The sequence below is a fragment of the Crocodylus siamensis genome, chromosome 3 (assembly GCF_052110815.1).
Source record: "Crocodylus siamensis isolate JL-2025a chromosome 3, ASM5211081v1, whole genome shotgun sequence".
Classification (NCBI taxonomy): domain Eukaryota; kingdom Metazoa; phylum Chordata; order Crocodylia; family Crocodylidae; genus Crocodylus; species Crocodylus siamensis.
The window spans coordinates 202,012,719-202,040,012 of record NC_143397.1 but is presented as its reverse complement, the minus strand read 5'-3'; the positions used below and the strand labels follow the sequence as shown (position 1 = coordinate 202,040,012).

General features: G+C 44.9%; 2 protein-coding genes across 4 annotated transcripts in view; one reads left to right on the top strand and one right to left on the bottom strand.

Moving 5' to 3' along the window:
- SBSPON (somatomedin B and thrombospondin type 1 domain containing) lies at positions 1-23,071 on the top strand. Its single transcript, XM_090040172.1, has 5 exons — positions 1-427; positions 11,171-11,365; positions 18,292-18,382; positions 19,456-19,632; positions 21,617-23,071. Exons 1-5 carry the CDS (start codon positions 151-153, stop codon positions 21,732-21,734), a joined length of 858 nt encoding a protein of 285 aa, XP_089896298.1. The 5' UTR covers positions 1-150; the 3' UTR covers positions 21,735-23,071.
- A 378-nt stretch (positions 23,072-23,449) lies between these two features.
- The window catches only part of TERF1 (telomeric repeat binding factor 1), a 28,962-nt gene continuing 25,117 nt past the window's right edge, over positions 23,450-27,294 (bottom strand). The window contains exons 10-11 of one of the 3 annotated variants that reach the window (XM_090040170.1): positions 26,927-27,090; positions 23,450-25,355 (exon numbers count right to left, since the gene is read on the bottom strand). In XM_090040170.1, the coding sequence (XP_089896296.1) occupies positions 25,316-25,355; positions 26,927-27,090 (204 nt within the window). In that variant the 3' untranslated portion in view covers positions 23,450-25,315. Of the gene's footprint in view, positions 27,091-27,294 lie in introns of all 3 variants that reach the window. The other 2 variants (XM_090040171.1, XR_016441454.1) reach the window with 2 other exon arrangements.

Genomic DNA, 27,294 nt, shown 5'->3' with positions numbered 1-27,294 from the left:
CCCGCCCCCGCTCAGGCCAGGCGAAGGGCCGGCCTGGCGGGCAGCGCGCCCGCCGCCGGGCTGTCCGGCGGGAGCCCCCGCGCCCAGCAGCACCTGCTCGGCCGGGCCCGGCTGCGCGGGGCGGGGCTGTGCGGCTCGGGGCGGAGGACGATGCCCGCCCGCTGCCCCGGCTCGGAGCAGCGCTGGGGGGCCATGCGCGGCTGCAGGGCGCTCGCCAGCCTGCTGTGGCTGGGGCTCCTAGGGCCGGGGGCGCCGTGGCGCCGGGCCGAGGCGGGCTGCGCCGAGGCGGGGAGGTGCTGCGCGGGCAGGGACCCCGCCTGCGTGGCCACGGGCTGGAGGCTGGACGGCGCCTACGGCACCTGCTTCTGCGACGAAGCGTGCCGGCGCGCCGGGGACTGCTGCCACGACCACCCGCGGGCCTGCCCAGGTAGGTGCCGGCGGCCCCGCGCCTTCCCGCCGGGACCCTGGGGCAGCGCCGCCGCCTTGCCGCCGCCAGCCCCGAGTGAGGGGCCCGGCTCCGAGCCCGGCGGCCTGCGGCACCCTGGGGTGCCCTGAGCGCCTCCGCGCGCCTCGCAGGAGTGCCGCGCCGCGCTGGCCGGCTGGGGAGGCGCGCACGGTTCGCAGGGTGCGCCCCAGGGTGTCAAGCAGGCAGCCAGAGGGTTTCAAACACTTCTGGGCCCTTGGGTCTTGCTCATGCCACCGCTGCCAGGCAGAAAAAGGAGTGCGAGCAAAGAGCTGGCATTTTCTGAGAGGGGCCTCGAGTCTGGCAAAGGTTGAGGACCGCTGCTCGAAGACATAATTTCAAGGGATTTTGTTTCCAAGAAATGGCTAGCTGGCGACAGGCTTGTTTGCCCTACAAAGCACGCCGAGTGGCCACCTTCTTTTCTCTGGGAATGATTTGTCACACCCTAGTGGTTCCCGCAGGCCGTGTTGCACCTCTGTTTTATTTCTGGGATTGGCAAAGGGGCTTCAGATCATGGGAAGGAAGCACTGACTTCCCTTAGAGTGCAATACGCGGGGGGGGGGGGGCAAATTCATCCTCGGGATCCCTTGCCTCTAGTAGGGGACATGACCTGCGGTTTGGCCTCAAGTGAACATAGCAGCTAAGTGATAGATTAGGCAAAGAAGTGTGAATAAGGAAACTTTCACATCGTCCTGCGCACATCATTAGAAATGTATCCAGTGCCTGGTTCAGTAGTAGTTGCTGTGTCTGGAGTTGGCCCACTTTATTTATTCCAACATTTGGTGTCTTGTTTTTAAGTTATGGTCTAAATTCATCCTGGTGTAAAGGAATGCCACTAGGGACGTAGAACTAAAGATAATGGAGAAGGACGTAGCCCACTCTATTTGCTTGGCTGGCTGGCTGGTTATACCACCACAGTTACTTCTAGAGTCTCTGCTGCTATAGCTTCCGCTCAATTTTTAATTGTGTGTCCTCTAAGTAGCTGCGTAATCCTCACTCCACAGAGGGTAAATGGAGGCACTCTGAGTAAATGAGTTTGAGGTCACATGGGGAAATTGGTGGCATAGGTGATGCGTAGGGGAGGCACGGGGGGGGGCACATCCCCCACCTGAGAGTGCTGGTCCCCGCCCTAAGAGCGAGCACTCCAGCTGGTAGGGGGGCAGAGAGAGCCTCATGCCCCCCTTGAATTGGCGTCGCTGGTAGGACGACGTCATCGTGCCAGCGGCGGAAGTCACTGTGCCACATGCAGAAGTGTAAGGATCCCTCCTCCCCAGTTGCCAGCTGGCTGCTGCCCCCTCCCCCCCAACCAGTGCCCCTCTGGTGCCCCCCCCTGACTCAGGAGGCACCAGTTGCCTATGATCTGTGGCAAAGTAGGGAAATGAATTCATGCATCTCAGGACCTAGACAGGTTCCCTGATCATTGGACCACCTTTCCTCCCTGACAATTCAAGACAGGAAACAAAAGAACTAACAGAAAGTGTCTGGTTTTTAAAAGCTGGTAAAATTTAATTGTACTTGCTATGCTGGGGGCGGGGGGGGGGGGGGGGGGGGGGGGGGAGACAGTAGAAAGAACATAGGCTGCTTACAGATATAAGCTTCCCCCTGCCCCCCAAACAGTGCTTTACTTTAAAGTCCGTGTGCCCCCATGCTGAGCCAAGTGCATGCCCAGAATAGGCATCACATTAGTTGGACCTGGCTTGCCCGGTCTGTATAGATTGGGTATTTTAGCTGGACCTGACTCAGTTATTAGACTATTGAATCAGCTATTAGATAAAAGCTCCAATCTATACAGACACTGCAGAGCCAGGTCTAACTAAGGCGCTGCTTCTTCCAGTAAACTGTTTTTATTTATTTATTTTTTCATGTCTGTCAGCAGCTATAATGACTAATGAAGTAATTTTATTTATACATTGCACTTGGTCAACAAAATTAACAGAACTGTCACAAAGTTTCTGTTTTTGCCTTTGGGTATTGGCTGCAGCCAAGGCATGGGATTTTGGCTGGGGTGTGTCAGTGTTTCTGTTTGGGACTTGAATGTGGACATTCCTGGTTGCAGGGTCTTGCCCCTCTGCTTGGGTTCAGACTGATCCCCACAGTTGGGGTCAGGAAGGAATTTTACCCCATGGTCAGATTGGTATGGATGGGGAAGTGGGAGTGTTTGTCTTCTTCTAGCAGGAGGCATGGCCCTCTTCCTTGGACTTCTCCAGTGTATTTCAACAGTGTGCCCCAGCAGGACATTTGGCTGCTGCATTCCCCCCGCTTTGCCTGTGACAGGTTAGGGCAGTGGTCACCAACCAGTGGATCTCGATTCACCGGTAGATCTTGGAGCCTCTCAGAGTTGATTTGAGGCTGGGGTGGGGGGTTAAGTGCCTGTGTGCATACATGCATGTGCCCCAGCCCAGCAGGTCAATCCCAATGGGGGAGGGGAGGGGCAGGGGCTAGATCGAGGCCCCCGCAGTGAGAGACAGTGCTGCAGAGGCAGGGGTATGTTGAGTGGGGCCCCAGGTGGGGTTTACCTACTGGAGAGGTGCCCCCAAGTAATCTTTTCTCCCTTTGCCTTGATCTCTCCCCCTGACTTTTCTCCCCACAGACTTACCTGCTGGGTGGGGGGAGGGGGTGGAGTGGCGGTAGTGCGCAGCACATCTTGGGTTGCTTTTAAATGACAAAGACGATCTCCTGCTTAAAAATGTTGGAGACCACTGGATTAGGGTATTATAGCTTGTGGTTGCATCAGGGTTGGCTGTGTAGTTTGGCCAATAGGTTAGACAATGGATTTGTATAGGATGGTTTGGATAGGGATGATCCTACCTCAGGCAGGGGGCTGGACAAGATGACCTCTGGAGATCCCTTCCAGCCTTACTTTTCTGTGGTTGTGATACATTACTTGAAGCCCATCCTGAGAAAATGATTTGAGAGTGTAAACAAACTGTACATAGATGTAGGATGTATAGAACAGAATCTGTCACAGGATGAAAAGGATAGGGATATGAAAAGACAGACTACCAATCTAGTTGCAAAGATGGGTGTTTTTGCAGGTGGTTGTTATTTGGGAAGAGCTGTTATCTGCAACTTTCTAGATGGAGGTTACGGTTCCCTAGATGCATGCATAGAAAAGGCCCACTGTGTGTTAATGTATCCACAAATGTTCAGGAGCGGATTGAACTATGTCTAGATCTATGTCCCACTCCTTCCATAAACCCCAGAGAAGAAGCATCGTGGATCAAGGTAGGAAGAAGTACTGCCAGGGAAAATGTTCATTACCTAGTTACTGCAGCTTCCCATTACATAAGCAGAGCATCCTCTCCTCTCCTATCCCCATACCTCCTCCACTCCCCAAAAAAGCATGTTTAAATTTTTGTAGTGATCTTCTGTGCTATGCATTCATATGCAGCAAACAAACCATTCTAGTAGGGAACAGCGTGGTATAGGGAGGCAAGATGCAAAGCTCAAGGAACTTGGCAGCAACGGAGTAGAAAGATGTTCATTTTAAGGGAGGGCACCAAACCCAACCTCCAACAGGGCACTTCTTATCTATAAGGCAAACATGCTGTATTCTGTTTCTTTCTCAACACACTAAAGGTGGGAAGACTTTAAACTGTGCAAATCTGAAACCTTGCCTGTGTTTTATTAATTACACATAGAAAACATTTAGGAACACTGAGATACATGCACAAGAAACTGCTTCAGTAAGCTAGCTCTAATCCATAAATTCAGCAGGGTTAATAGAACATCCAAATCAAAAAGGGGAATCAAGAAAGACATCAGTTGAAAGCAAAGAAGCTGAAGCCAGAACAGTTCAGAGCAAAGGAAACTCATGAATTCTTCTCATGTTACAGTATTATTGTCATCCTACCCGACATTTATGTTTTTAGTTCCAGCATTTTTGTCATTCCTTCTTCTGCAGCTCTGCAAACTTCTAATTCAATTGGACAAAGTTCTTTTGGAATTACAGAAATAGTTAAAATGCCCACATCTTCAAATATGTGAAATCGAGTAATGTTAAGAATAATAGAAAAATATTATCCCCCCCAAAAACATTAAAGTTGAGCCAGATACTAATGAAAGGAAGGACATTCTAAAATTGCCAAGTCCAGGATTAAGTTCTCTTGTGCTCAAAAAAATTGAAGCATGCCTGGTACTCCATAAAAGAGATGATATGGCACTGCGTGGGCTGAAGAACCTATGAACGAGGATTTTCAGCTAAATTTTTTACAGCTTTAACAATGTTGAGAGAATACGCGTGTGTGAAAAGAAGCAGTTTAAGTAGAAAATCTCTTGCAGTGGAACATTGACAAAAGAATGGTCTCCTCTTTGTTGGGATGGAAATGATCACACTCCAAATCATTTGCATTGATCCAAAAAATGGTGTTATTTAATGATTAATTTATGCATCACCACCTAAATTATGCAAAGCTTCAGGGAAGCTACTACCCTCTTGAATGATCTCAGGACACTTATTACCAGCTTAACACTATTTCATGGACTTGCCAGCTAAATTCTTACTTGGAAAATTACATTCTGCCCATTCAGTCTCCTGCACAGTATTCCAGGTAGATAAGACAGCTGTTTCTTTTTATCCTGTGTCCTTGTATGGTATTACTGTATACTATTGAAGACCTGCAGCAAAAAACTCTATATGTGGTTGCCTTTCAATGGTGGTTGAATCTATTCCAGTTGTTATTAGTCTGTTGGGAGTTCTCTATACCTGACAGTTCTATATAAATGTAAAATAAAAGGAAACCTAACGTACTAACATAGGATTAAAATTAGAATCATATTGTACAGTTCTTCTTTCTTCATCAGGTATATACAGTCACCCCCACAAGTTGTACTGGAATAGAGTTAGAAAAATCAGTCCAAATTCTTTTTTTTTTTTGAGTTCTGCTGGTGGAGCTGAACTCTGTTCCTGCCACCAAAGAGGTTACCTGCAGTTGCAGCATGGCCTTACAGGTCCCCTGGGGAAGGATGGGGAGGGAAGCAGCATCCTAATAAAGCACAGTTTCCACCAGCAGGAGACACCTGCTCTACTGTGATGGTAGCACTTGGTGGCATCCTAGCAGAATTGTAATGTTAGAAGAGCAGAAACCTCCAAAAATCTCTGATAAAGAATCCTAGAGAGCATGAAATGCTTTTCTGCTCTGAAGGAACATTTTGGTTCTGTATAAGCAATGGTAAAACAACGTAATTGATGGATTTAGGTTTTTATCTCGTATGTTGTGACTTATTTTGTATACCCCCCTTTTACCTTTTTGCTGTCAGGGATTGTGATATCCATTAATCACTTCATATGTTTTTAATTGCTATTGTAACACAATATGCAGAATAAAGCGAGAGAAAAAAAGTGTGACAGTTGTGGCAGTATAGTGCTGTAAGAAAAGAAATGGTGAGCGATTCATTTAGAATTAAGCTATAATTAAACTATAGAAGCTACCACAGTGCTTCAATTTCAATTAGGAAACATGGGAAAAATAATGCTGCTTATGTTGCATATCCCAATGGGAAAGTGTATGTGGGGAAAAGGAAACAGTTTAATTTAACAGGTATTTAAACAAGGAATACTTTTAAAAAGGATTCAGAGTCAAATCTGGGGCACAGCAGCCCTTAACTACACCATGAGTTTTGTTTTATTTCCTACACACAGGGTGCATCTGCACAAGAAGTTTCCCATGCAGTTGAATAATTGCACAGTAAACATCTTGGTGTCTACATGTGCAGTAGACACACCTACTAGGGTACACAAAACTAAAAACCTCCACAGCAGGGTAGTATTTGTAAATTAGAGTTACTATATTTCTAGTTCCAATAAAAGAGGACACCTGTCAGGGAGACACCTCACTCCCAACCAGCCCCCTGGCACTGTCAGCTCTGCTCGCTCCCAGCCTGCAGTCCCGGATCCTGACCAACATTCCCTCTAAGCTGCATGCCACGCAGCTTAGAGGGAACGCTGCTCCTGACCCACAGAACTGTGGCCCTGCCGGTGCCCCTCACTCCCTACCCGCAGTCCCCTGGGCCCCCTGGGCCAAGGTGGTGCCCCTCACTCCTGACCCGTAGCTCACTAGTACTGCCAGTACGCCACACCCTCAGCCCATAGCCCCCACTGCCCCAGTGTCCCTCACTCCCCACCCATAGTTCCCCAGCCCTGCCAGTGCCCCTCACTCTTGACCTGCAGGCCCCCTGCTCCCCCAAGCCCTGCCAGAGGGAGCCCCCAGTTGCCCCCACCCTGACCAGACGGGAACGTGGTGGCTGCAGCAGTTCCAGCTTGTGAGGGTGCTGGTGGAGCAAGTCTGGCCCCAACACAGGCTGGAGGAAGGAAGATGGGGGGCCTGTGGCTCCAGGCTGGGGCTCCTGTGCCATCCCAGGCTATGCACCCCACTCCAGGCAGTGTCTCCCGGACGTCCCATCCCTGTGAGCCCAGGCACCAGCTCCTGGTGTCACTAGCTCAGGTGCGTAGCTCCACACTGTCCCTGAAGGACCTTCCTGCCCTGCTGGAAGGGCAGGTGCCTCCCCCTGGCCCTGATGGGGGGGGGGAGGGGTGTTGCATTTCTCGCACCTAGACACTATTTCCCAGCACTGGCAGGCACCCCAGTCCTCCAACCCCCACTCCCCATAGACTTACCCGCATCCAGCTGCTGAGGCTGCTCCTACCACCCTGCCTGGCTGTATGCTGGCCATGTGTGTGTATGTACGCACTTGCACGTGATGCCCCCTGCCTCCAATTGCCATCCTCCTGCTTCCACCAGTGGAACAGAGCAAAATCCCACACATTTGTTCAGATTAAAAAAAACCCACCCAGATGGAAATCGGAAAACCCAAAAGGAGGACATGTCCAGGAAAACCTGAACGTATGGTAACCCCACTGTAAATACAAGTACCCTGCTGCAGAGTTTTTTTGTGCATAGCAGCATATGCGTAGACAATGCCCTAACCCATGTGCCAGAGCACCCTTGGGCCCTAACCAGTCGCTTTGCAGCATGTGGAACCTGGTCAGAGCAACCCTGGGCTGGCAGGCTGATCTCCTGGGTCTCCTGCCAGCCTGGGCTGTACTGACTTGGCTCCATGTGCTGTGCACGAATAAACTCCAGAGCAATATACTCTGGGGTTTTTTGCTCCCAGGCGCACATTCAAACATCATGCCCAGGAGCAAAAAACTCCAGAGCAACAGAACCCAGAGTTTATTTGTGTGCATTAATTGCATGTGTAGATGTGCCCAGTGTTGAAAATCTGCCTTCAAAGAACAGGAAAAGTAAAGCCAAATGTGGTATTAATTTTGGTTAGAAAATTAATTTTAAACATCCCTGAAAGGTACTATGCAGATGTATTAAGATTTTAAAAATCATTACAGGTCTCCTGAATGACAGAAAATGACAATGTTAAATATATGTATAATATCATCATACTTGATAATCATATTTGTTCTAGTATTTCAATTGTTAAACATTGAATAAAAGTATATTGAGGAAATAAAAGCACTGGGTGACCTCAAACAAGTTATTTCACTGGTCTGCTTCTTTCTAGCTTGCACATTTGGACTATAAGCTCTTTGATGCAAGGAACATCTCTTACAAAGTATTTGTACCTAATACAGTGGACCCTAATATTAGCTGGGTCCTCTAAATGCTACCAGAGCCCCAATAGATATTTTTTAAAAAGAACATTAAAAATGTCTGTAAATAAAATGTAGATACATTGTACAGAAAGTTGAATATATAGTGGATAATAATTGTCACTAGATCATGTGGGGGAATAAAAGGAAGGAGAGCGTCTATGTGCTACCATTATATACATATTGTTATCTTTAATTAAAAGACCATATTCTTCCCTTGGTTGAACTAATTCACTCTCTACACACCTCAGTGCTCAGCTGTGAAAAGGATACTGTGTTAAATAAAACATGGCACAGGAAGCAAAAGCCATTGGGTTCTGTGGACTTTGGATCAGATTGTGTGAGAATATGCAAAATTATCTTACATCCTAATGACAGAAAATGTTGTAAAGGCAACAATGATTGAAAGAAACAAGTGCTCTTTTGTAGTCAGTACATTTCATTCCCTGTGGACATACAGGTATAGACCCTTTACTGTGTTGGCCTGTGCGTGACCCCATGGAGTAACTTTTACTTTGCTTATCATGCATGCTTCATAGACACTCTGTTGTATTCATTTGGCAGAAAAAATGGTTCAGTCTAAAAACTACTAAAAATCTGATGAAAATTATGCAAGATATAAAACGTTGAACTAAATAGTAAGTTTTTATTTGTAGAGTATGAAGTGTGCACACTACAGTGTGCAAAGTCATAAATAATTGTAATATAAAATCTGTATTGTGGAAAGTCTGACGAGTACTTCTCCACATTAGTAGCTCAGTGCGATAGATGCACATATAGAATAGACAGCTTGGACTTTAAATAAAACTTGAAAGCAAGATGCACTGGGGGCAACCTTCATGTGATTTAAGGATGGATTTAAATGAGCACAGTATGTCTCACAGCTCACAAAGAGAGGGGTTTGTTTCAAGGGTAGGACAGTATAGAATGGAAGAAAGCAAAAGCTGAGATGAAGTCCTTCCCCCCACCCTTCCCCAGTGTTCAAGCATCTGGGCCAGGTGTCTCTATACACTTGGGATCCAGGCCCACAAAGGCCCTTGAGAAGGTAAGCACCTACAACTGTTCTTACAAATAACTGAGGAAGCTTCCTGTTTCCCTTGGCTAGGGTGGTGTGACCCCTTTCCAACTTTTTATATAAAGTTTTAGTGCTTGGCTTATACCCTAATAGTTAGAGTCTTTGCTCACGGACACCTCTGAGCCCAGATTCTTCTCAGTTTGAGGGTTCAGATCCACATCTCCTGCCTCAAGCACAGATGGACAGACCCTACACTCTTTTCATGCAGACAGGAATGCAAGATTGTGAGGGTTAAATCAAGGTTGATGAGACCACTCCATAGCTGAGTGACTAAAGCAGCAACGAGACTCAACTATACGGGGAGGTTTCTGGTCCCTGCTTTCAGAATTATTATTTTTTATCTAAATTGTTTAATGAACAATTCATAAATAGTCCTTGAAGTACGGGTAGGAATAGGCATCAAGTCTGCCTAAGGTACCCACATCCTTTCTGAGGAATCTGGTGCTAAAGGACTTTCCTCAAAAACCCTAAGGACATTTACTGTAGAGCTAGGGACCAAACCCAGATCTTCTGAATCCTAATAAAACGCCTTAACCATGAGAATTTTTCTCTCCTATCAAGGATTGTAATGTATGCAATTATCTCATGAACACAGTTCAAAGAACAACAACATTCTTCATCACAATTTAACAGCTAAATCTGCTGGCTGTATAAGGACAGTTTTCAAAACACCACAGCGTCAGTGGTACTATTGAGAAGCCATGAAAAACTAAACTCTTTCATAAATGTGTCACACTTGTTTTTTTTGCAAAGCAAGGTGGCTCTGAAGGGGTAAACAAAGCAAAGACCTTTTCAGTATCCAGTGTCTTACTTTGGGATAATATATCCATTATCTGCCATTGCATTCTGGGACACAGGCTGCAAAATCTTTACTCAAAGTAGCTTTCAGAGTATTTTTATCCACCTGGGATATCTTTTTTGGCTATGCTTTCCAGAGTAAAGTGAAACCGAGTTGCTGCCTGTGTCTAACTACAAAATCCAGGGAAAATGAAGAGTAGAAAATACAAACAAGCTAAAGGAAGATAACTATAAAGAATCCACTCCTGGGAACTTCTGCAAGCACAAGTACTAAGGGAAAGTTTAAAAATTAAAGGATGATTAATATATCCTGTGGGCTTTGTCTTCTATATTACAAGTATTTTTACCATGCAGGTTTTTTGTCAAGTCATTGGCAAGCAGTAAGGGATGCGTTATGGTCCAATTTCTACCTCCTGCTTACTAGTCAGAAGGATTTTCCATTCAGCACACCTATAAAACTGTAGTCTTCTAAATAAGAAAATTTGCAAGGCAGTTGTTGCGCTGAACAGTCCAGCAGATGTCAGAGAGGTTCTGTATTCCACAAAGCAAAAGTCTTTCTCACTGCATTGCTGCTTTCCTCACTACTTCACCTGAGATCTGTAGTGAGCTGTTAAGTGTCTCAGTGCTTTTTCTTCTTCAGTAGTTTTATCTTCCAGCTTATATGATGAACTATTAACTCCTATGGAAACTGAAAAGCTATTTTAAGTTTGAAACTCCTCCAACCCTGCTCTGGCCCCTGTTTAGCTCCCATGGAAACTGGGAGCTAAGTAGCACCAAGATCAGAGGACATCCCTGTCCCCTGTGGCCCCCTAGTTTTGGGGTTGACTGGGAGCAAATTTGCTCCTGGTCAAGCATCTACACATGCTACTGTGCAGTAAATGTGCAAATGCGTAGACTGTGATGCTTTACTGCTCAGTAGATTAGTAGGGCATCTCATGTAGATACACCCTGGGCGCATCTACATGCATGGACTGTGTAGTTGTTACAATAGGTGAAGTGTTACTTTAAATCCCTGTCTAGTTTGCACCTAGAAGCAAAGTGGAGAAAGCAGTATACATTTTGACTATGTGGCTGAGCCAGCACTCTTTCATTATTAGTAGAGACAGTTAAAAACTCCTTAAAACATAACATATATGTAAAGGAATACAATGCATGACCATACTACTAGAGTTGTTAGAGCTAATAAAAGTGTGATCTTGACTGCTAGTAATACTTAATTATTGCTTTGCAGCTCTTCCTTGCATTGTGGGGGAGTGGAGTCACTGGAGCGGTTGTGGAGAGCAGTGTAAACCTAATTTCCGAATGCGTAGGCGCTATGTGCAACAAGAACCTAAAAACGGTGGGGAACCTTGTCCTCCACTAGAGGAGAAGGCTGGCTGCCTGGAATACCTGACTTATGAAGGACAGGACTGCGGACATGATCACGGTAATTTCTCTCCGATTGACCTATATCACCCTTAATCTCATGGCAGTTAAAAACAGCAGCTATTTATTTTCCACAATGACAATAAAATTGTAGGTCCAGTCTATAAAATACAAGTTGATTTCAGAACCTCAATTTTTACTTTCATGTAATTTTATAGATACTTGCATTTCAGAAATTATTCAGTTTTTTAATTTGCATTTGTCCATCACAAGAAGCAGAGGTTTCCCCACAAGAGTTTTATTAAATTAAGAATTAAAGACAAATTATCTTTTGTTTTCTTGACTGAAGCCTTTCAGAAGTGTTTGTCCAGTTTCCAGTATATTCTGTTAATCATTTATAGTTTGTCAGATGTGCATGGAAAGCATCCATTATTTGATTCATTAAAAAATATTGTGCGCCCCATAACATACATGTTAGGCAGACCTACATAATGACAAGTGGAATTACATAATTCAGTATTTTTTCATTGAGAAATTAATCAGAAAATAGAATTGGGGAAATGCTTAGTAAAAACAAAACAAAATAAGCGTATATGCTACATTTCATAAAATATTGGAGCAAGGAAATATGCTTGCTGTTTTTTGTAATATGGTGATACCATTCTAGTCATGGGCAAGACCTTGTCTTTCAGTTAGTAGATTCCCTCTCAGGACTTTCCCCCTTGAAGAGTAAAAAGGTTAATTTCCCTCAGCTGTGAAAGCAGCAGTGCATGGATGTACATTTTTTTCCGAACAAGACTTTTTTCAAGATAGCGTCTAAAATGTTTTCCCACAGCCAGGGCCCTTAGAGGGAAAGGGACAGAAACAAAACTTGGAGAAAATATTCCTACGCTAAGAATACGCCCAGAGCTCTCTAGGCTAATGTGAAAGCATCCAAGAAATTAGCTCCAAAAAGAAAATAGAACTGTGATCCATGTCATTGAGGGGATTGAATAGACAGAAGGATCAAAACAAGTAGTCTTGTTCCCATTTGAAAGACCACTCTCTAGAAGTATGAGACAGTACCAATCTTAATAAGATTTTAAAGTGAAAAGTGTATTTAAGAGCATTTTTTCAACCTTCCTTTCCATGTGGTCACTAAAGGCCATGCCATCCCCAAAAAGCAGATCCAGTGTGCTGGAGATGAGACCAACCAATCACCTTCAGATGGGACATTAGTGTCTGAATAGATTCTTGGAGCAGGAGTTGAATGGAATGCACCTCTATTTGCACCCTCTTCCTAATGGACAACTGGATGCGAAAAAACATCAAAAGGGTTGCTGTAGAAAAACTGGGAGGAAATCTACAGCAAAGCTTTTGTGGGAAATGAAATAGCCCCGTTCTTTTAGAGCAGTTTGCCCATAGGATAGGCTTAGAGAGATCTGTCTCTAGTAAGGCCTAGCATGGTCTATTTCCAGTAAGTCCTTTGTAAGACTAAGCCTTAGCATTGAAACATCCCCTTCCTGTGTCACTGACAGACAATGGAATTCTTCTAGGGTCCACCAACAAAATGAATATGCCTGTATCCTTGCAAAGAAACTGGGCAGTCAGGAACAGTTATTTCATTTTGGGTTGGTGTGCGTGTGTGCATGCATGCGCGCACACACACACACACACACACACACACACACACACAGATGTACACACAAATCTGAGACTCTTTAAAATGTGGCCTATAAGGTGACACTGTGGGTTCATCCAGACATGCACTTTACTGCGGAGTTGCCTAATTAACTCTGCAGTAAAGCATTACCGTCTATACATACACCTCCTATTAGGGTGCAGTAAATTAATTAACTCTGCTATAGGATAGTACTGTCCAAGACAAGTACTAGTCTATAGTGGAGTTTAGTGCTCCGAAACACCTGTGTAGACTGTGACTGGCTGGGCTAGCCCCACACTGCAGCAGCCTCATACCCTGGCCAGCCCCTCTGCAGCACGTTGAGCTGGGATGGAGCAGCTCTGGGCTGGCAGGCTGACCTCCTGAATCCCCTGCCAGGTGGGGCTGCTCCTCCTCAGCTCAATGTGGCGGTTCTGTGTGCATATGTAAACACTGCATCCAGGAGCAATCAACTCCAGTACAAACTGCACCAGAGTTTATTGCTACATGCTAATTGCATGTCTGGATCCACCCTGTGTTTATTTAACGACAAGTGTGAGGGTATATCCTGCTAATTTGATGATTTATGTGAAATGATTAATAGCTTCAGCCTCTATCATCAACAAAAAAGGAAAAAATCCAGCAGTCACACTGGGCATTTTTTTTCAGGACTGAATAGGCATTACAACCTGTTCCAATTCTGCATTTAGTCACTAATTTGTTGCAAGTAGATCCCCTGCATTTCAAATATCTTTGGGCTCAGGAGTCTAGTCACTATTTCCAAATCTTTACAGCAAGCTCTCAGAAACAACTTTGTCTGAGCCCTACTTAGGATATGCCAACTTTACAGCCCAGTTAGTCTTGGTCCCCTAATCAGTGCCTCAGCTCTCCTGAACTTGGTTGCAGTCCCCAGAGTTCTGCCAAGTTCCACCTGGCTTCTAGTTTACCCCTTCATGGAAAATGTAACAGAAAAACACATCTGAAGTTAGCATTTAAGGCTATACAGAGTTGCTCCTGCCCCGGTGGCAGTAGATTTCATAGACATTAGGGCTGGAAGGGACCTCGGGAGATCATCGCGTCCAGCCCCCTGCCCAAAGGGCAGGAAGTCAGCTGGGGTCAGAGGATCCCAGCAAGATAAGCATCCAATGTACTCTTGAAGGTGTTCAATGTAGGTGCTTGAACCACCTCCGCTGGCAGACTGTTCCAGACCTTGGGGGCTCAGACAGTAAAGAAATTCTTCCTTATGTCCAGCCTGAAATGGTCTTGCAGGAGTTTGTGACCGTTCGACCTCGTCATCCCTTGGGGCGCTCTGGTGAACAAATGTTCCCCCAGATCCTGGTGGTCACCCTTGATAAACTTATAGGTGGCCATCAGATCACCCCTGAGCCTGCACTTTTCCAGGCTAAAGAGTCCCATGGCTCTCAGCCTGTCATCGTAAGGTCTGTTTTCCTGACCTCTGATCATGCGCATGGCTCTCCTCTGGACTCTCTCAAGCTTCTCCACATCCCTTTTGAATTGTGAAGCCCAAAACTGGACGCAGTACTCCAGCTGCGGCCTCACCAAGGCCGAGTACAAGGGGAGAATGACATCCCGGGATCTGCTCGAGAAGCATCTATGGATGCAAGCCAGCGTTTTGGTCGCTTTATTATCCTCAGCATCACATTGCAGGCTCATGTTCATCTTGTGGTCAATGATGACCCCCAAGTCTCTTTCTTCTGTAGTGCTATCCAACGTAGCACTGCCGAACCTATAAGGAAGCTGCAGGTTTTTCCTCCCAAGGTGGAGAACCTTGCATTTTTCGGTGTTAAACACCATGAGGTTCTCGTCTGCCCATTTGCTGAGCTTGTCCAGGTCAGCCTGGATCACTCGCCTCTCTTCTGGCGTGGATGCTTTGTCCCAAAGTTTGGTGTCATCGGCGAACTTGGCCAGTCCACTCCACTCCTGACTCCAATGTCCACATCATTAATGAAGACGTTGAACAGTATGGGTCCAAGGACAGAGCCTTGAGGGACCCCACTGGTCACAGGGCACCACGATGAGTGATTGCCATCAATTACAACCCTCTGGGTTCAACCACGGAGCCAATTTCCCAGCCAGCGGATCGTGGTGGAGCCAAGGCCGCAACTGGCCAGTTTGACAAAGAGGCGATCATGGGATACCAGATCAAAGGCTTTTTGGAAGTCAAGATATATGACATCAATCTCTTCTCCCTTGTCCAGTTGATAGGTCACCCGGACAAGAAGGAAATGAGATTGGTCAAACAAGACCTACCCGCAACAAACCCATGCTGGCTATCCCTTAGGATGTTAGCCTGGGCCAGTCCATCAAGGATGGCCTCCTTAATAAACTTTTCTAAGATCTTCCCCAGGATAGAAGTCAGGCTAATGGGCCTGTAGTTAGCCGGATCCACTCTCCTCCCTTTCTTGAAGATCAGCACCACGTTGGCCTTCTTCCAGTCTTCTGGCACTACACCAGAGCGCCAGGAGTTTTCAAAGATCCGTGCCAGGGGCTGGGCTATGACGCTCGCCAGCTCCTTGCGTACCCTGGGGTGCAGATTGTCAGGGCCGGCTGACTTGAAGGTATCCAGCTTCTCAAGGTGTTCCTTCACGAGGTCAGCATTTATGGAGGGTAGGGGATCCCCATCACCTGGATCTCCCTGTCCCATAGCAGGCATGGGCGTCCCATGGGACTGATGAAAGACTGACGCAAAGTACCTATTTAATAGGTTGGCTTTTTCCTGGGCATCCGTTGTCAGTTGCCCCATCTAGTTTAGCAGGGGTCCAGCATTGCCCTTGCTTTTCCTCTGGCTCCCCGCATATCTGAAAAAGTACTTCTTGTTGTCCTTGATGCTTGAAGCTAGTTGGAGTTCAGTTGCAGCCTTGGCTTTCCTGGTTTGCTCCCTGTAGGACCAGACCAGTGCAGAATAATCCTCCTTGGGTGAATCCTGTCCTCCATCCTTTGTAGGCTTTCCTTTTTAGCCACAGGAGGTCCTTAGGTCCCTAGAGAGCCAGGAGGGCTGCTGTGCCTTCTTGCTGCCTTTCCTCCGTGTTGGAATAGATTTAGCTTGTGCATTGAGGATCGCTTCCTTGAGAAGCAACCACTCTTCTTGAACTCCCATCTCCCTGGGGTCACGGTCCCTAAGGGCCTGACCGACAAGCCTCTTGAGCTTGTCAAAGTCGGCTTTTCTGAAGTCAAGGACTTCTGTGTTGCTGACTGACTTGCCAGCTTTACGGCGGATGGTGAAGGTGATCAGCTCGTGGTCGCTGTCACCCAACTTCCCATCGATCACTAGGTCGCCGATTGGGTTGTCCCCCGTAGCCAGTACCAGGTTGAGCAGCGCTTTGCCTTTCGTTGGCCCATAGACTTCTTGAGTCAGGGAGAGGTCATCCATGCACAAGAGAAAGCTTTGCAACCGCTCGGCTCCCCAGTAGGAGGGACTGGGAGGGGTGAGGCTATGAAGGACAGGAGCCACAATGAAGGTGCCTCCCTTCCCTCCCACCACTGATTAGGAGAAGGCTGTTGGTCATTCAGCTCTGCCCTGCTCTACCAATCAGTGGCAAGGGGCAGAGCCACACAATGGCCAGCCTTCTTGGCCAAACAGTGACGAGGGGTGAATTCACTGTGCAAAGACCACAAAATTAGCTCCATGGGCAACAAGCAGCCTGTTAAAATCCCTTTCACTTGTCATGAGCATGGATCTGGGTTTTCTGTTTCCCACAGAAAAATGGAGTAGGGTCAGAGCTCAAGTCTGCAGCCTGCACCTACCCCAGGTACAGTTCTGGGAGCTTCAGGGCCCCCCTTCCACCTGGGAGTACACATGGCAGTGGGGAGCCACCAGCAGGGGGTGAGCAGGGACAGGGGGCCACAGACCCAGGTCCATAGCCCTGGGGGCTGGGGGAACAGGGACTGTGGGTGGGGGAGGAGGGTTAGGGGCACCAGCAAGGCTGTGAGGTCTGTGGGTGAGGAGTGAGGGGCACCAGCAGGGCCGGGGGGGGGGGGGAGGGCTTTAAATTTTAACAAAGGATTGTAGGTTTTTTAGTAGAGAATTTGTTATTTTTTGATCAGGGAAAACCAGCCCTGGTCATGACTTGGGTAAATCCCTACTTATATATATATGTGGGGGCCTTTTTGGTAGGTGTTACAAATTAGGGTCCCATACCCTCCCTAAGTGCTGCTCCAAGCCCCTTCTCCTAGCTGATCTGCTATGCTGCTTCCTATCCTGTGCTCCAAGCCCAGCTTGCTGCCACTTTCTGCTTCTTGCCAGTGCTGGATGCCTCCTCCCTGATCTGCCACATGCCACACCAGGAGGCTGCCTGCCCATGCTACTTATGGCACATATACCACAAGTTGACCAACTGTACCCTATAAGGTGGTCATAGTGTTTTCTTAGAGAGTCATTTGGTGTAGTGGTTCCCAACCAGTGTGCCGCAACAGAAAAGTATGCCGTCAGAAATGAACACGTATGCCACAGAAGTTTGCCATGGCAAGGAGCTACAATAGCTATGAGGATGGTGTGCCACAGAAATTTTTTATTAATGTAAGTGTGCCTTGGGCTGGAAGAGGTTGGGAAACATTGCTTCAGTGAAATGTCAAATACAGGGCAACCAAACGAGCTCAACATTTGAAACAAATGGGGCGCATCCCCACGAGCATGCACATGCGTTTTCCTGGGGACAAACAGCAGTGGTGCACAGTTGTGCCACTGCTACTTGCCCACAGGGAATGTTCCTGCATGCGTGCTTTGGCATGTGGCAGATTGCCCCAGGTAGGGTAGGGGAGGCTGGGGCCAGCACCTGGACTGGCCCCAGTCTTACCTGGATTCCTGAGGGGCCTTCTGGGGCTGCAGCAGCAACAGCAATCTGGGTTTACAGAGCCTGGCCAGTAGCCAGAATGTGGCTCTGGCTGGCCAAGCTCCAGTTTCAAGTGGCACATACTGCAGCCATTTGTGCTCTCCCGTTTCTTGGGAAATCTTAGTATCTTAAAAAAAAAAAGAGGGTCCAATATCTATTTGTAGCTCTGTGCTACAAATGTGCAGCATGGAGATCCTTATCATGTATACTTTGTGCGCATGTTCCCGCTCATCTGGATGTGTCCATGAAGTCTACAATTTGACTTAAAAATCCTGCAGTTTCACAAGCTGCACAATTTCTAAGGCAGTTCCTCACAGATCTACAGCAGGGAAAAGTAGGGCTGTATCCATTTTCAAATAAACCAGTGAGCTCAGTCTGACCCTTTTCATGAGCTGCCGTTTTGCTTAGACACACCTACACACTAAGTTGTAGCTCTACTTTGTTTTACTGTTCTCTCATAGAATTTATGGTTTTAATAGACCTATTATTTTCTCCCAGTTCCTGCTTTCATAACAACCTTTGAATACAGTAAGGAGAGAAAAAGGCGAGCAGCATCTCCTCTATGGTCTTCAGACACAGAAGAATCCAGGTAATTTAATTAGCAAATGACTTTGGATCATCTTGTCTAGTTTTTGATTACATAGAAAAACCTTAACTTCCAATAATTTAAGGGTAGCATACATTTATTGAGATCATGGAAAATTTTAGTGTGGCTGCCTTTAAAAAGAAAGGTTAAAATAAAAAGTCAAGTAAATCTGTAATGATGAGAAGCCTGAGAAGTTAAACATAGCTCTCTGCATAAACAAGATGGATAGAATACTACTACTCCCAGGGGCTGCTTGGTTCAAAGGAGTGGAAGTAGCAGTGAAAATACATAGCTCAGATCTCTGAAATTAGTTATTTAATTTGTATTAGCCTTGCAGCATGTCTGAATGCTTTATCCTGCACTGTTTTCATTTGGGCCACTAACCCAATAAGTATTTTGAAAACATTTAGACATACAAAACATTTTCTTATATTGTTAACAGACTGACAAAAGGAGTAATTGAGAAATGCATTCATCTACTTGAAGGATATAGGTTATAGCTATGTTAGTCTAGAGACAAAGGCACTAAAAACTCTTGAGGAAGAAGTATAGCTTTTATTAGACAAACTAGATAGTTGTAACTTTTTTTTGTCTGTTTGCAAGCTTTTAGGCTTAAACACCCTTCTGCAGGCAAAGAAGTCAAAGACTGTACAAGATTGACTTCATGCCCTGAAGAAGGCAGTTTGAGCCGAAAAGCTTACAAAAATAAATAAGTAAATAAAATTAATTTGCAACTAATCTAGTTGGTCTAATAATTTGCAACTAATCTAGTTGAGCAACTCTCTTGCTCAAGAGTTTTGGATGCCTTCATCTGCTTGACTATTTCAACATTATTTAAAGTGGAGCATAATCAGAAATTGAGATAAAATACAGAAGATAGAAGTCAGCACAGAGTACAGTAAACTGGATGTTGTTTAGCAGATGTGTTAAGTAATCGGTGACTCTTAGAGGATGCTTATAGCTAACCACTGCATCATCGCAGTACTTTTTGTGTATGTAGAAGATACGAACCACACTTAAGCACACATGACTAACACTAGTTAAATTCATACTGTATTTTATCTCTCTGTAAGCAGCTATTGTGTGGAATTTAAAACTGAATCACTCTCTCACCACTGTACTCTGGAGAATCGTCCTTATGCTCGGTGGATGCAGTATATACGAGAAGGGTACACAGTGTGTGTAGCTTGCCAACCTCCAGCTATGCAAACTGGCAATCATCGTTGTTCTGGAGATGGCCTTAATGCTGATGGGTAAGAGACAGAAGTTCTCTGTTCTAACCGCAGTTTCTCTAAAATTAATAACTAAAATAGGCATGGAATTCTGATTTCAGAATCTCGACCTATACAATTTTGATAACTATCAAAGGATACTGATACAAGTGGTTAAAATGTAATAGTTACTTCCACATTATTCTGTAGTTATACAAGCATAGCAAAATTGCTCCAGTTTTCATCTGTCTTCATCCAGGATCAAGTTAGGGTGACTTAGTTAGACACTATCAAACCACGCAGATGTAACATATAGATCTGAACAGCAGTTCCCTTCCCCCACCTCACTTCCCAACCGCTTTTAAAGGAGCTAAAGGTAAATTTGTGCACACCCTCATTTGCGTTCTTAGAGACAATGTAAGAATTGTCAGCATTAAGACAATGGTTGCATAAAAAATTATGAATAAAAAGCAAAAATAGACCAGCTTGCAGTTACTTGAAGAATGAAACCTCTTCATTTTTATCTGACCCAGAAAGAACACCTTTGTTTCATTCTCAAATTTTATCTGAGGCTACACAATAGAGTTTGTTTTATTTACAGTAGCTGGAAAAGCCAATGTTAATTATTAACCAGTTCAGTAAGTGCATATTAGGACCTTTTGTGGACAAATATGCTTGGTGCCACAAAACCAAATTTAGTGGGTTGATAGCTTTATTTTTATATATGAAGGAAGGAATAGAGCTGCTTCCTTTAAGGCTTCTTTGTAAAGCTGCAGATTCAATACACTTTTGAAACTGTGCTGTCATCTAAATTTGAGCCCAAGTCTAGTAGCGACAAGGCACATCTACATGTGCTAAAAGTAGGCTTACTGCTCAGTTACAACACTGTGCAGTAAGCCTACCCAGAAGCACGTTTACACATGCTCCCTTTTGGGAGCAGATTTGCTCCCAGTGAGAGCAGCCTGGCACAGGGCTGCTTCTGCCCTACTCTGCCTTCCTGCAGCAGCCAGGGGGAGCTCCAGGCTCCTCCTGTGCTGGCAAGCAGCATAGGACCATTTCTAGTAGACACAGGGCCAGGAGAACTCTGGCCCTGTTCACATTGGGAGGGGACCACTTTAGTAAAGCAGAGCTCTCCTGGCCCTGTGCTTAGCCAGACACAAAGCTGCCAGCAAGCTCCCTGCCTGGTGGAGCTTCCATGCTCAGCAGGGGGTTGCTGGGAGCTGTCCAGTGTGTGGGCGAGTCTCCTGCCAGGTAGGAGGAAAGGGGCTGGATTCCCAGACCTCACCTGTCCACCAGAGCAACTCCATGCCCTGCCAAGCTGGCTGTTCTGGGGAGCAGGCAGGGGTTGGGAATCTGCCCCTCAGCTGTCCCATACAGCCGGCTGCTCTGGGGAGCAGGTAGCCGAGCAGCACTAGGATCGAGGACAGAGTAATCCCTGTCCCCTGTGGCCCCCACTGGCTAGGCTGACTGGGAGCAAGTTTACTTCTGGTCAACATCTACACATATTACTGCACAGTATCTACTGCGTAGTTAGTTGACTACCCATCTTTACAGTTGGTAGCTAATGGTGCAGTAGATTAATTTACTGAACAGTAAGTGTGAGCATGTGTAGACGGTGATGCTTTACTGTGAAGCAGACAAATCTACTGCACAGTAAAGCATCTTGTGTAGATACACCCACAGGTTTCTACATGACTCCCTCAAACAGCATACACTTAATGAAGTAACCAGAACAGCAATTCTGGAACAAGACGTTACGTATTTGGACTCACTTTTAGTCAAACACATGCGTTTACCATTCATTAGCTTATATCAATGCCTAAACACTCCAGAAAGCTTACAGTATAAGAATAGAAGATGTGTTATGAAAGCTAGGCAAATAAATAAAATCTAAACAAGGCTGACATGCTACCAAGTACTTTTATTTAATATGAAATCTTATAGCTACATTTCTATTTACAATTTAAATAGATTGATAAATAACCAAGTAGGTTTTTCAGTAATCATTTACTGTATTATGTTTCAGGAATAAAGTTCTCCACTGGCAAGCAGTTGGCAATCCACAGTGCCAAGGAACATGGAAGAAAGTGCGGCAAGTGGAGGAGTGTTCCTGTCCTGGTGTGCATAGTTTTATTTTTACTTAAAAAAAAAAACAGTTTATAATAAAGACCATTTGTGAATGTTTTAAAAAAAAAAAAAAAAAAAAAAATCAATGTAACACTCTGAAACCAAAAATTAAAAACTATACTTTTCTGCTGTATTTGCTGAACTCAGAACAAGAAAGACTTTGGGAGATATTCTGGTTGTGCCTTGACCCTCGTATATAGGAATTAACATGAAATTTTCTACTTCTGAATGTATTAGCTTCCATTTCTCTCTCTTGTAATTAAAGACTGAATTCTTCCAACTGGAGTAACTTCACTTCTTAACAACTTAATTCTTTGCACCACAATCTTGTAGGAGTTGCAGTAAGTGGCATCACCACATGTCCTGGTTTGGCCACGACGCTACAGCATTTAGTCACCTGGTCCCAGACAGTTGGTCAAAAAAGTCCCAGGCCAGCATCTGGTTGGGAGGTGGTGTAGCATGGTGCACCAGGCAGGCAACACCACTTCTGTGCAGGAACAAGGATGTGCCATGCGTGGGTGGGTTGGCACCCATCTTGCTCCCACACGAGAGCAGTGGTGCCTGCTCAGGACCTGCCTGGCACACCATGCTGATCTACCTCCCCACTGGACTCCTGCCTAGGACTTTTGATAAAATGGCCAGGACCAGGCTACAGAATCCTGGATTGTTCTGGCTAAATTGGGACATGTGTCACCGTAAGTAAGAGGTACTAACCCTGCTGTATAGTAAGCAGGTTGCCTTTTTCTATCAAGTACTTTCACCATAGCAGTTCTAGTAGATTACAATGGACAGGATTAGAGGCTAAATTATATCTCCAATCAAATCCTGTATCCCTTTAATAAAAAAAAAAATAAAAAAAATCTAAATAGATGTTACTGAATGTAACCATTTCAGGAAGGTGAATAAACACTTTTTGTAGTCCTCTTCAATACAGACAAACATCTTTGTGATACTATAAAACTACTCGTTATGCATGAGGAAAAAAAAAACCTCAAGGACTTCAAGAAACAATTCAAAGAGGGGATTTTTCTGGCAAAGAGTCCTAAACCAAGCTCCTACAAAGCCAAATTATTAAACCAGCTTTTCTGAGAAGTCTAAAGACAGATTAATTACAAAAGTAGTTATTTGCTATAGTAAACTAACAGCCTGTCAGACACCGAGTTCTTCCAAGATCAGAAGACAGAACAAACATATTAAAACCCCGTCCATACTAGCATAGTAATATTTTTTTAAAAGTACTTTTTACTTAAGTATTAGGCAGGCCCTAAGGGAGAAACTACGTAAGTGATCAGCAAGGATCCTAGTTCTCTCCGATTTAAAAAAAATCCCCAATTTTTAGTTAAAGTTACCCCAAATCCACATTTTTCTGTGATTTAAATGAAACACCACTAACATATAGATAAATATATAGCGATGTTTCATTTTAATCGTGGAAAACATGGATTTGGAGTTACTTTTTTAAAAATCCCCAATTTTTGGTTAAAAAAGTAACTCCAAATCCATGTTTTCCACGATTAAAATGAAACATCGCTATATATTTATCTATACGTTAGTGGTGTTTCATTTAAATCACAGAAAAATGTGGATTTGGGGTTACTTTAACTAAAAATTGGGGATTTTTTTAAAATTGGAGAGAACTAGGATCCCTGCTGATGAATTTGTTGCCACTGGATTTATGACACAGATACCTTGTTCCAGGACCCAAACCCTCAGACCAAACATGACCTCTCCATTTGATAATAGGTGAATTTTATTGATACACAGTGATAGCAGATGAGCATAATGTGAACAATTCTATATCTACCAGTCCCAGGGTTCACAGAATCAAGGTACATCTGACCAGAATGCAAGCTTCACTCTTAGGTTCTTTCTTGAATGTCAGATGTCAGCAACTTGGAGGTTGAAGGCTGAGGCTTACACCCCACCTCCCAGGTGGGGTGAGCAAGATGGGCTGGTGATATGCCCTCAGTTCATGGTGGCCTCGGGTTCCCTTCTCAGGGACCTCTCAAATCCCTCCTTTTGTATTCTTTTTCCCATTCTGATGACTCTTCACCTCTGAGCATCATTGATCGGTTTCCCTGTGGTAGTCATACTGTCCATGTTCTGTCCTGTCAGCATATTCCTTTATTTTGCAAACCCACCACATGCACACATCCTAATTTGGGTTTTACCAGTTTCTTCTAATTTGGTCTATCTACCAAAACTGGAAATGCCCAGGGTCCTGCAGTCAGGCACTGTGAACTGGTGCCACCTTATCTCATGTTATGGAACAGTGTGGTGCATGTCTTAAATTTCCCAGCCTGTGTCTGCTTGCCTGCATCAGACAAAGCAGGCCTTGAAAAAAGCTGTCACAAACAGGCTTTTAGAAATCAATTAACCCTTGCTCTTATCCTGGACCATTGTTCTAATGCAATAACTATTTTGCCAATTCCCAAAAGCAAACCGCTAAATATCACTTTCTAGCCATCAAGACTATGCCCATGATACCATACTGCCTTCTGGGCACTAGTTGTAACTACGGACATAGCTTGCGGGGATGGAATTGATAGATTGTTTCCCTTTCTAAGTAGCAATTAAAACATTTCAAAGGCTCAGCAAGACAAACAATCATGCCTTTAAAACTTTCCAAAATGCGACTGAAATACAGGGCGGAAGGGGGTAGGGGTGGGGGGGAAGGGCAGTATTTGTTTGCATACCACATGCCCCCAAGTCAGTCAGGCACCTTGTTTTGGGAAGACAGAAAGCAAGGGAAAAGAAAAAAGGGTATTTTACTACGTACATCATAGTACTTCAGCCTTCAAAAATGATCAAGAAGACAATTTCACTATTCAACGCTGATTTCTAATAAGGCCAGGAGGAAAGAACATGCATTCTCTCCTTGGTCTAACAAAGCTTTTTCTTAGAGATTCTAGAATCCTTTCCCACAGATTCAAGACCATAAGAGAGAGCTTAATTAACAGATCTATGCGGTCTGTGGCAGCATGCTGAAGCAGCAATCACTCACTTAATGAGAGAAACAATATGCTGATGCGTTGCCCACCCCAGAATCTGGCTTTGCTAATTGACTGAACCAGCTTCATCTTTTGATACTACACTACCAAACCACACTAGACAGATGGATGAACTCTAGAAATGAGCAGTTGGGCTGCACATTCCAAGTCTTGTTGACTAATTGATGGAGCCCTACATAGAGTCAAGGTTGCTACTTATCAAGTGTGAAATAGTAATACACATGGACGAAGTAAGTACCAGGTATGACCACATGTGTTACTCTTATCTCCCTGTTCTAGGCCACCTTTTTTCCTTCTTTGGAAAAAGAATTAAGATGTACAGTTACATTAGTTCTGTAGGTGATTTTAAAACAGTATCCTTCCCACAGATTAAAGTTGAGTCTTAAAAATAAAAGTTAACAAGAAGTCCTGCTTCCAACTGCTACATGGCACCATTATAAAACAAAGTAATTTAGAAATGGAAAAAAGTGATGTGAATTTTAACAGGCACACACACCTGCCAAAAAAATTTGTAAAAGTCCTTTCCTGTATAATTAATGCAAGACTTACAAAACCTTAGTTTGGTGGACTCATGTCTGCAGATAAGTCTACAAGCTTCTTTGACCAAGACAGCTCCAAAACAAAATGCTAGACAAAGATCAAACATGTATTAGATTAGGCCATTTAAAAAAAAAAACAAAAAACTTTAATGATGAACTAAAATGGCTGTAGGTGCTAACCTTTACAAGATACAATTATCAAAGTACTTTGTATACAGTGCATCTCTTTGTACAACTAAAGATAATACCTTGCATGAATTAGAATTTTATTTGAAAACAACTGAACTCCCTCTCAAAGGCTAAAAACACATAACAGTACACATAAAATACTAGATAAAATTAGAGGTGCACCAACACATTGGTCCATTAACAGATCAGCACCCATATAAATAATTTTTTCTGCATTGGAAATTGGCTCAGTGCGGCTGATATTTGTCTGATAAATGCCCGTGCGTGCATTCTGCCTCCATGCAGCACTAAGGCAGCGAGAAGCAGAGCTGGCAGCTTGGAGTGCTGTGTTCAGCCATAAGTCTGGTGTCGTAGAAGGGGGAAGGGGAAGAGGAGGCAGATCAAGGCCCCCCCAGTGAGGGAGGGTGTGGGGTTGGGGCAGGTGTGAGATGGAGGCATGGCTTGAGGGGGAGGGGGGATTGGCTTCTGCCTCTGTGTAAAGCTCATCTAGCGCTCATCTGGCGGCTCCTGCTACTGCTCCCACTGCTTGGGGGGGGGGGGGGGGGGGGGGGGGAAACACGTGACCCCGGATCTGCCCAGCGGGGAACAGTCCAGCCCCAGCCCACCCTGCCCCATGCAGATCTGGGGGCACTTGCCTCCCTCCTGGGCAAGCAGCAGGAGCAGCAGCAGGAACCACCAAATGAGCACTGGTGGAGATGCATGCAGGGGCGGGAGCCGCCCCCCAGCTTCCTGTGCCCCCCGACAAGCTTCACCATCATCCCATGCTAGCCCCAGCCTGCAGCACACAGATCTAGGGGGGCACCCCCCCCGGATGAGCTGCTTGTGGCTGTCCCATGCCCTTCCCCGCCGCAGCTGATCAGCAACTGCCCCAGCCCCATTCCTTCGCACCACGGGGGCCTTGATCTACACCCCCCCACACCCTTTCACTTCCCTTCCCCTTCTACCACACCAGACTTACCAGCTGGACACAGCTCTTCAAGCTGAAGGATTGCGTATTGGAAATTGGATTGGTATTGGTAAATATGCCTCCTTAAAAATCAGCTATCGGTATTAGCCCCAAAAATCTCTATCGGTGCACTCCTAGATAAAATACCAGTTAGTCCATTATATCACATAAGTACTTAAAAATAAAACGTTTACACATTACTGTTCAGGTTGCAGTTATGGAACCTGTTTGTACCAACACTGAAGGATGTCAACTGTTCTGAAACTCAACTCTGTCCAGTTGAAACAAACTTGAGTACTTTTTGCTCTGCAGAATCACTTTCTTGTAATATGTTTAATATTTTGAAGGAGACCTGAGTTAATAGTGAACTTTTATCATCACTTTTATTTTACACAACTGCTTTTAACTTATACACAGGGAATTATTTCAAATACATAAACCAAGATTGTTTGGAAAGAAGAGGCAGGTAGTTTAAAATTAATTTTCTTGGATAAAACTTAGTAAAAGTTAATGCTTTTCCTTACATCAAAGATACCTTATGTTGCTTACTCATTGTTCTCCACCTATCTTTTAACATGACACCAGTTCGATTGTTGAAGTCATAATGGATCAGAATTTTAGCCCAGTTTCCCATGCCAAACTCCTTTACTCCTTTCTTCAATTTCCTGTCTTCTTCCAAAGTCCATCGCTTTAAAAAGAGAATACACATTAAGTTTGATGTAGGAAGCTTAAATTCAACAGTTAGTATAAATACTGCTAATTAAATTGTTTTCAGAAACGTATATATTGCAACTTCAATACTCTTCCATTATGTTGGGAAATGTACACATAACTTCCGCTATTGGATATTACTAGCTAGTGTAATGATAGGTGACAGTGGAGCACTGTGCAG